The 10,075-nt window shown below is 41.0% G+C and overlaps 1 protein-coding gene across 5 annotated transcripts in view; it reads left to right on the forward strand.

Annotated features, from left to right (window-relative positions):
- Positions 1-10,075, forward strand: part of hdac5 (histone deacetylase 5) — a 113,221-nt gene that overhangs the window by 73,042 nt on the left and 30,104 nt on the right. For 4 of the 5 annotated variants that reach the window (XM_008414989.2, XM_008414990.2, XM_008414987.2 and 1 more), the window contains 7 exons: positions 976-1,092; positions 1,368-1,479; positions 2,590-2,700; positions 2,787-2,980; positions 3,052-3,167; positions 3,267-3,462; positions 8,197-8,311. In XM_008414989.2, the coding sequence (XP_008413211.1) occupies positions 976-1,092; positions 1,368-1,479; positions 2,590-2,700; positions 2,787-2,980; positions 3,052-3,167; positions 3,267-3,462; positions 8,197-8,311 (961 nt within the window). The remainder of the gene's footprint in view (positions 1-975; positions 1,093-1,367; positions 1,480-2,589; positions 2,701-2,786; positions 2,981-3,051; positions 3,168-3,266; positions 3,463-8,196; positions 8,312-10,075) is intronic. The other variant, XM_008414986.2, reaches the window with a different exon arrangement.

The raw sequence follows: 10,075 nt of genomic DNA on the forward strand, positions 1-10,075 counted from the left end.
ACACTGGGTGCCTTTAAATCTCATCTTAAAACCCTCCTGTTTAGAGTTGCTTATGGCTAAATTAGGGTTAGAGTGTGGGTTTTGATGTCTTTGATATTTTTATGTCTTTAATGGTTTTGAAGTTTTAAAGGTTTGAGTCCTTGTCAAATGGCGGTTTGACTAAAGAAGTTTTAAATGTTAAAGTTTTTATTTTTACTTTTTAATTTGTTTTTATTTCTTTTTCTCACTGTTTCTTTTTTTTAATTTCTTTGTCTTTCTGTTTATTCACTGTCACATGCTGTTTTTATTTTAATTATGTAAAGCACTTTGAAATGCCTTGCTGCTGAAATGTGCTATACAAATAAAATTTGATTGATTGATTGATTGACTTAGACACAAGAAAACTGAACATCGTGACAGAGGTAGGATGTAGATCCTCAGTCAGTGAGTTGTTGGCTCAATTTCTGTCCTTGGGCAAGACACTTCACCCTCCTTGCCTGCTGGTGGTGGTCAGAGGGTCCGGTGGCACCAGTGCATGGCAGCCCTGCTTCTGTCAGTCTGGCCCAGGGCAACTGTGGCTACTATCCATAGCTTGTTGTCATGAGTGTATGAGTGTGTGTGTGAATAGGTGAATGACTGACTGTAGTGTGAAATGCTTTGGGGTCCTCTGGACTTGATAAAGTGTTACATAAGTACTGGACTTTTGCCAATGTCTGAACTTTTTTACATTGTTAATTTCAATTCTACATTGATGCAGAAGTCCCAAAGCACAACATATACAATTTTATTTTTTGCCAAGCTCTATGATGTCAAGTGCTATTTTTTGAGGATAAAAACAATAAATTGTATATCTTTAAAGACTAATGTATATTTTGTATATTCCAATGTATCAGTGACTGTATATTTTGTCACTGACACATTATAAAAGAGGAAACAATGAGATTTTCATTTAGCATTGAATTTTCTAACCAGCTGGCTTCTGTGTTTATCGTACAGCTGAGATCTCTCCATCAGACACTGGGGGCTGATGGGACATTGAGTCCTCTTAGCCTCTACACCTCACCCTCCCTGCCCAATATCTCCCTAGGCCTCCCTGCCAACACACACATCACAGTAAGTCCATGGTAGACATGTTCATCTTTGCAATTTATGTTTGTGGATTGTCCTGCAGAGAACAAACCAGATTTTTTTCACTGAGTGAACAGATTAGTGTTAGTTTTACCTGTGAGGCTCATGATCTGGCTATCTGACAGCAACTTTTCTCACTTGATTTATTTTCCTAATCTTTGGAATAATTTGTCATTTTTCCCTTAACTGCTCCTCAATGTGACATCACAAATAATGTACACTGATTACAAAAACTACATAAAAATGTCTCTTCTTTCCAGCCACCCCAGAAACTGTCCACCCAGCAGGAAGCAGAGCGTCAGGCCATCCAGTCCCTACGAGGGGGAGGAGCTCTAACTGGGAAGTTTCTCTCCACTTCCTCCCTACCAGCAGGTAACATTCACACACAATTTAACCAGGTGATCAGCATCTACAGTGCCTTGAAAAACTATTCATACCATTGAACCTTTTCTATTTTCCCCTTTTTATGAAAAATCTTTGTCTATTTCTTCTGCTTTCTACAAATATATGAAAAGGACACATGGATATTTTTTTTTAACTTAAAACAATCTGAAAAGTGTGATCAAACTTTTTATTCAACCACTGATAACATCCACAACAACCAATGGCATTCAAAAGTTATTCAAGTAGTGACTGGAGTCCAGTCCAGTTCTTTAAAGCAGGGTTAGGTTCTAAAACAATATTCCAAGTTGAATTGAATTCTGTTTAATTTGTCATCTGCACATAGAGTGAGTATGGCACAGAGAAGGCACCAAACCTGCCATGGCATGACTATTACCTCATGTGAAACTATCGAGTCATATGAGGTGAACATCATTCAAAGGTGGAGGTAAAAAACTTATTGTAATTTTATAGGTGCTGCATAACTCCAGAGAGAAAATAACTGACCAAAAACAATTTCAGCCTGTAGATTTGGAGACATGCAGTACCCCTAATGGCTTACTGCTGTAATTGCAGCAACATATTGTTGAGAAAGGGCAGCTGAATACACATGCACACATAGCTATTGAGATTTTTATTTGTAAACAACCCCTAAAAACCATTTATCATTTTCATGTTTCAGTTGGCCGCAGAAAGTCCTGTTTTGAAATCTGGGCCTGGAGTCTTTCTGTAGGAGTTTGCAGGTCCTCCCATGCAGACCTCCATGGTAGGAATACCATGGTTGAGAAACACGGATGTTAGGTTAATTGGTATCTCTAAATTGTAATTATGAGTTTGGTGCGCATCACTATTTGTGTGATGAAATGCTGACATGTCTAGGGTGTAGTTCTTCCACCCCCCCACTTGCGCCAATAAATGGCTATGCACAATGGATAGATGATTGTATCGTTTTCCTTCTACGTTTAGCCTATAACACACAGTCTGAGTAAACTAAGTTGGTAGTTGTAATGTGACAAAATGTGAAAAGGTCTCAGGGGTATAAAGTGTTTTGAAAACCACTTCATGTAAAGTGTCAGAAGAATTGATGTGGTTCCTGTGCAGGTGCGGCACATGATGTGGAGACTCCGCCCCCCGGCTCTCATTCAGCCCACTCCTCGTTGTTACAACACGTCCTGTTACTTGAGCAGGCCCGACAACAGACCGCTATGTTAGGTAATGCAAACACCAAACTAGTCAGACATTTGCCAAGCAGAATACAATTCTTACTATGTTTGTCCTGTGACTATCCACCCACTCAGTGCCCATGTACAATCAGTCACCGCTGGTTACTGCAGAGAGAGGTGTAGCCACTGGAATGCGGCCCGTCAACAAGTTACCCCGCCACCGACCGTTGGCTCGCACACAGAGCGCCCCTTTACCCCAGTCACCCCAGGCGCTGCAGCAGCTGGTGGTCCAACAGCAGCACCAGCACTTCCTGGAGAAACACTATAAGGTAGACCACTTCACACACCTCGAGCATGACCTGTTATAGGTCTGCACAGTAACACAACATGTGGTTGGTAGATACTATCGAAGGGGGGAGACCTCCCTAGACCACCACCCACTCACCCAGAGGAGACAGAGGAGGAGCTAACAGAGACCAGTGACATGCAGGAGGATGAAGGCTCGGCTCCTAACAGGTGCAGTGAAAGCTTTTAGAAACCCAAGCTTAAATTTCTTAAGTCCCTAATTGTTGCTTTTTAAGTGTAATAATTTTCCATGTTTTCTTTGGCATGTAGCCTGCAGAAAGAGGGATCAGATGACAGTAGCCACTCATCTGAGCGACTGGCCAGCCACCTGAAGGGGGAGGAGGAACCCAGGGTCAGCCAGGTCAAAGGCGAGAGCACGGAGAGTGAGCTAGATGAAGATGAAGAGGATGATGATGTCATTCAGCTAAGGGAGAGCGAAGAAGAGGAAAGGGGCAGCTACATACAGGTTGGTGTGAAAATGTAATTGAACACACACATTCATTCCAAAGTCCTTGACATAATCCTATGGCAGTCTGGAATATTCTGGAGAAGTCTGAGATTGGCTTAGAATTTTTACAGGTGAAGCTAAAAATGAAATAACACAAAACATATTTGGATTAGTGTGGACTGAACTTTCCATCCATCCATATTCCTTTTTTCCTTCCTTCTTACTTTCTCTTTCTTATTGGCTTGGGCTTGTCTGTAAGTGATGAAGTGAGACTAAACCCTCACCTTCCAAACGTTTCTGTGTCTCGCTGTGATTTATAAGCAAAGAGACACAACCAGTAATGTTTGCTGAAAGATATCCAGGCATGGGTGCATGTCAGTTTTCTCCATAGAGTTAATTCTTTTCCTTCTTTAAACTGCAATTCATTCCCATGATGAGAATGAATGGGAATGAATTGTGACAGAACCACAAAGAATGCTTCTGTCATTGTGTCCTTGGGCAAGACACTTCAAAGGGCCCAACAGGGGGCTTCTGTCAGACAGTGGCTCCTCCACATTTTCTTTCCTGTAGGTGCTAAGGGGGAGCTAAGCATTTTACTGAAGGTGCTATGACGGATATTCTTTTCCTCTATAGTTATCAACACACACGCATTAGTATTGTTATTTTAATCAGACTGATTTGCATGTATTTGATTCTTAGACGTCAGCATGAAGTTGTGAGCCATTAGCCATACATCAAGATAATATAACATTGTTTAGGTTAAAACAGCATTTATGACAAAGGAGAAACCCAAGTATTGACCCTTTGCAACTACATCACTTAATCATTCAAAGCGCTATGATGTACATCGGAAGTGAGAATCTGGAGTATTGAACTGAGCAGCTGAAGTTGCTTTCCCAAGTTATTTTTGTGTTTATTCACGGCTCTTATTTGTTCAAGTCAAGCTAATTTGTCTGTGAACGTAACACACCTGGTTGGAGCTCATAGACGGCAGTATTTACAGAAGCCTGACAAAGCTAGCTGAGAAACCGACCCAGACCTCGTCCCTCCTGCTGGGTTGATCAAATTACCGACTTTGCCTGAATTCACACCACGATTGATGTCACTATGTCATAAATAGCGTTTCCCCTTAAACCGGAGCAGCATTAAAAACGTACAGAAGACGCTAATCATTTTTTCCAAACATGCTAGGCTACATGATGGCATGGCATTGTTTCCATGGTTACTGATGGTTAGATGCTACCTTCTCCATTATGCAATATTTGATATGTTTCTAATCATACTTACTTGTAAAGTATATGAACGTTAATTTTCTTACCTTGTATAAAGTGTTCGCTGTAAATCCGTGCTAACAAGAGCTGCCAGTCATTATGATTGACTGCTGCTAATCATCGCAGCATCTTTCCTCATTAAAATAAAATGACAACAACTACATATAAGTAATGTTAAATGGGGGTGCTATGACATTTCCAGGGGGAGCTATAGCACTCCCTAGCCCCCACTTGGCGCCGTCACTGCTGTCAGACTGCCACAGGGTAGCTGTGGTTACTATCCAGTAGCTTGGGATCATCAGCATGTGAAAGTGTGTCAATGGGTGAATGTGTGAAGCACTTTGGGATCCTCTGGACTTGATAAAGAGCTATACAGATCATTTACAATTTCTTGAAATTTTATGAGATGGTCAAAGCAGTGGAAACAAGAAAATCTGAGTATTTAAAACCTGTTTTCATTTCAGTGTTATCATCCCGGTTTGGGGATGCTTTTTCCAGAAAAGCACATTGGATTGATTTACCTCACTATATGCTGAATTACTAAATTGTGTCCACTGTTACAACCCCTCCCCAAGACCACTAAGGGTAAATTCTGGCACTGGGTGTAGCACAAAATCAGTAATCTAAACAGTTGATGTTTAGATCAACTAAAGATAGTTTATTTTACAGTTCAGGTAAAACCTCAATCACAGGAAGCAGAAAACACAGGGAAAGTTTAAACTTCAGGGCCTCCAAGGCCAAAACAATAAACAAAACACCCTCTTTTAACTATAAAATAAAAAACACGTTCTAGAGGAGAACTGAAAAAAGTACACAACCTGAACTCCCTGTCTAAACACAAAACAGGAGAAAACAGGCAAAGAACCCCTACCAGCTAGTGATGGACCATCTGAATCCAGGCTGAGGTTTGTACAGAGTAAAAAGGGGGCGTGTCCGATGAAGCCCCGCTTCGAGGCTTGTGTCGTCTTGCTGAAAACCACGTGACTGGCAACAAACGAGGCCTGGCATTGCATGGGTCACTGCTTGGGTGACTGCTTCATTTTGCATGTCGGTTTTCAAAGTAAAAGCGCGGTGAGCCACACTGCATCATGGGTTGTTGTATTTGATCGCACATCAGAGTATTTGTCTTCAGCAGTGGCTGAAATAAAAGGAACATTGACCAACTTAGTTCATGTGTATTAATGATTTTGATGACGCCACTCATCAAAATGCAATGTTTGTTAACGGTTTTCCCAATTATTGATTATGGCATATTTTATGATTTTGTATTTGTGAGTTTTTATTATGTAAAGCACTTTGAAACTGCATTTTTGCTGAAATATGCTACACAAATAAACTTGATTGAAATGGAGCCAGCAAGAAGAAAAAATCTGACATCTGGGAATACTTTTCTTAAATAAAAATAATTAACCCCTTCACCTCCAAAATTCTCACCTTCTTGAAATTTCCACTATTTGTTCTGCAAAGATATATCAGTCTTGCACAGCAGAAACAGACTTAAAGTTGTTGGAAGAGTCAAATTCTGATGAGTAAAAATATAAGAGCTTGGATCAGAGGGTCAAAAGAAATCCAAGAACAAGAACATTTTTGAAGAATTTTAGTTTTTCAGGAGGCAAATCAAAACTCAAAGAATACTGTGTGCCCCAACAAGCACTGCACTCTGAATACATTAAAACAAATGTCTATTGTCAAATCAGTCAATGGCAAAAGAAAACAGCCACTGACAGTCACCATATACCAGGATTGGCTACAAATGATTTTAAAAACTAAAAAATATTAGTTAAATAGGATTTAATTGACTCTCCTGTTACTAAACATGAGTTTGACAAAAACTTTGTGACAATATTGCATTTACTATTCTTTTTAAGTATATCTATTAGAGTAACAAGGCTGCCACAGTTTCACCAGCAGATGTCACTAGTAAGAAATGAATGAACCACCGAGTAATGAACCTCTGGGAAGCTTCATTGCTTCACGAAGCTTCATTTGGTCATCACTATTACCAGCTTCCACTGTGAATAGAAACACACCACTTTAATTAAACACTTGATTCTTCACAATATGCTCACAGCAAGATCATTCAAGTCCCCACAAACAGTCAGCAGACAGACAAGGTCACTTCAGATCAAGGCCCAGGGAAAAAGGGATCTGACATCTCTATCATGAAGCTCTTTATGGGGTGGCTGACGAGCTCCAACACATTTCACCTGTGGCTGCCAGGTAGAACTGAAACACAAAGAGAGAGAGTTCTCTCATGAAGACAGCCCCTAGAGGTCAGTGACCTTAACATCCACTTCTATGTAATTCCATCTGAATATACAGATAGAATTCCATCACACCATCTCCACGAAGAACTACGGTGGAGTCAGCATCATGCTGTGGGGATTCTCTGCCTTTAGCACGAACAGGGGACCTGATCAGAATTATTACAGAGCAATCGTCTAAGAAAAACAGTTACAAGTTGCAAAAGTTTTAAGACGGTGGGTGGATGTTCAGTTTCTAGCAGAACAAGAAAATGTAACAGTGGAATGGTTTTGGTCAAATGATATTCATGCTCTAGAATGGTCATTGGTTCATTGCACAGATCTAAGTGGCAACACTTGAAAAGTGTTGATGAAATTGAAATCCATCCAATCTGATGAAGATTGAACTATTTTACAAAGAACAATGAGCAAGAAATGTTAGGTCGTTAGATATGAAAACATTGTAGAGAGGCACACACAAAAAGGTGATTTTACGGGAGTTTTCTGAACTTGCTTCAGTAAAATCTGAGACTTCTGTAAGGCTCTGTAGAAAACATATCCGTGGTAAAGAACTCTTTAAAAAATCTTTAGGGTAACACTGACATTGATGAAAGACCATACATTTTCAAACTTGAACCAAGACATTCATTCACGCACACACGCACATAACACGCATACACACACATGTATTGACGCTGCAGTTACATCACTATGGGGTGACTCAACCACTGGACTCACTGCTGTGTGTGTGTCTGTATGTCTTGAAGTGTGTGTGTGTTGAGTGTCCACCCACACATGATGAGTCACCCAATGCGCAGCAGGGAGTGCAGCAACACCTCCCTATATATAGCCACTTCACAATATATGCCACTTCACACACACATGCACACATCTGTGTGCATGTGTGTGTGTGGATGACTGCACTGTTCACCAAATCCTTGAAAACTCACACGCACAGGGGAGTGAAGGGGTTGGTGATGGGTTAAATGGGCTGTAGTGGCAGCAATTTTTCTCAATCAGTTTCAGCGTGTTATACAGCATAGCTTTATGAATGAAGCCAGCTTTGAATCATACTCTTTTCTCTTGGTGTGTGTGTGTATTTGTGTGTCTTGTTAAGCATTGTGTCTCTTTTTAAGCTCCTATACAACTATGCACACACTCCTCCTCCTCTGCAATGAATGGGCTGATTTGTGAATCATCCTGCAGTGAATCAGAACATCTCTCCCTCTCTTTCCCAGCAGTCCTTGCAGCATCTGAGCGTGTTTTCATCCTCGCTGCCCCACAGACCTCTGGGAAGAGCCAAGTCATCCCCTGCAACCGCTGTCAACCCCATCAAACACCTCTTCACCACCGGTCAGATTCCTACTTATTTAATGATGTATTTTTAGGAATGCACATCTGGTTTCTGACTGGATAAGTGTGGGTTGGTGTCAGTCCAGATTCTGTAAGCCTTTGGGCTTGTTGCCTAGTAACAAGGCCATAGTGTGTTATAGTCTGTGACAAATGTCCTTGTTTGTAATATTTAATCATGTTCTGATTTGTTTCACTTTCATGTACGAAATAGTCTTCAAACTGACGTGTATACCTTTTAGGTTCTCATTGATTTGATGCCAGCATTTGGCTGTTTTTGCTAGATTAGCCATCGGAAGGTGCAGCTGTCCTTCACCTTCCGATATGCAGAAAACGTGGAGAACTTCTTTGTTTTGGAAGGATTTTATCAGAGAGAATATATACTGAATCTAATCTACCACCTGATCAAATTACCTTAAAAATCAAGTTTCTGGTACAAAGAAATAATTTCTTTAGCAGAGTACACAGCATGGTATTTGTCTTGAAGGAGCTGCTGTCTTGACTTCCTACTGCCAGAACTAACATGGATGGTTTAGATCAAAGCATGTGCTAGAATGGTCTAGTCCAACTCCACGGCTAAATGAAATTGACAAGCTATATCTAAGGAAGACTTCCTACAGACTTGCCATTAGTGGTAGGAGTTCATCCTGTAATTGGTGGATTGTTGGTTTGATTCATCTGCCTCTGTCATTGTGTCCTTGAGCAAGTCACTTCACTCGCCTTGCTTACTGCCAAAGGCCAAGATGCACGGCAGCCATGCTGCTGTCAGAGCAGCAGTGGCTACGATGTAGCTCACCACCATCAGCATCTGAATGTGTGTGTGAATGGGTGAATGTAGTGTGTAGTGCTTTGGGATCTCAATAGGGTCTCAATGCATTTCACAAACAAAAAATAAATCATTTCAATTCAATCACACACACATTCCATCCATCCATCCATCCATCCATTTTCTTTCACCCTTGTCCCTCAGTGGGGTCAGGAGGTGCTGGTGCCTCTCCAGCCAACGTTCCGGGCGAGAGGCGGGGTCACCCTGGACAGGTCACCAGTCTGTTGCAGGACATCACAGAGACACACAGGACACACAACCATGCACACACACACTCACACCTAGGGGCAATTTGGAGAGGCCAATTAACCTGACAGTCATGTTTTGGGACTGTGGGAGGAAACCGGAGTACCCAGAGAAAACCCACCATGCACAGGGAGAACATGGAGACTCCATGCAGAAAGACCGGGGCCGGGAATCAAACCCAGAACCTTCTTGCTGTAAGGCAACAGCTCTACCAACTGTGGTAGAGCTGTTGCACCACTGTGCAGCCCACACACATTCCAATTTATCCCAATTATCAAACAGTATAGTATGTTCAATTAATTATTCAAAGTAGTTTAAAGTTTCTATCTAAGGAAATCCAGCAGATTGTGTGGAGTCATTGACTTTCATCGTTCTCTCCTCCTGGATGGAAACGTAGTGACAATCGTTTGCATTGTGTCTTTGACTTTACATCAATCCCTCATTCTGAATGCATGTAGTGACAGTGGGGAAAAAATCACCTTTAACAGGAAGAAACCTCCAGCAGAACCGGAACCTGACTCAGTAAAAGCGGCCATCTGCTATAAGTATACTTATATTAATACTTGCTTGTAGTAGTATAAGTAGTTCTAATAAGAATTTTCTATCTATCTATCTATCTATCTATCTATCTATCTATCTATCTATCTATCTATCTATCTATCTATCTATCTATCTATCTATCTATCTATCTATCT

This window comes from Poecilia reticulata, linkage group LG8, assembly GCF_000633615.1.
Source record: "Poecilia reticulata strain Guanapo linkage group LG8, Guppy_female_1.0+MT, whole genome shotgun sequence".
Classification (NCBI taxonomy): Eukaryota; Metazoa; Chordata; class Actinopteri; order Cyprinodontiformes; family Poeciliidae; genus Poecilia; species Poecilia reticulata.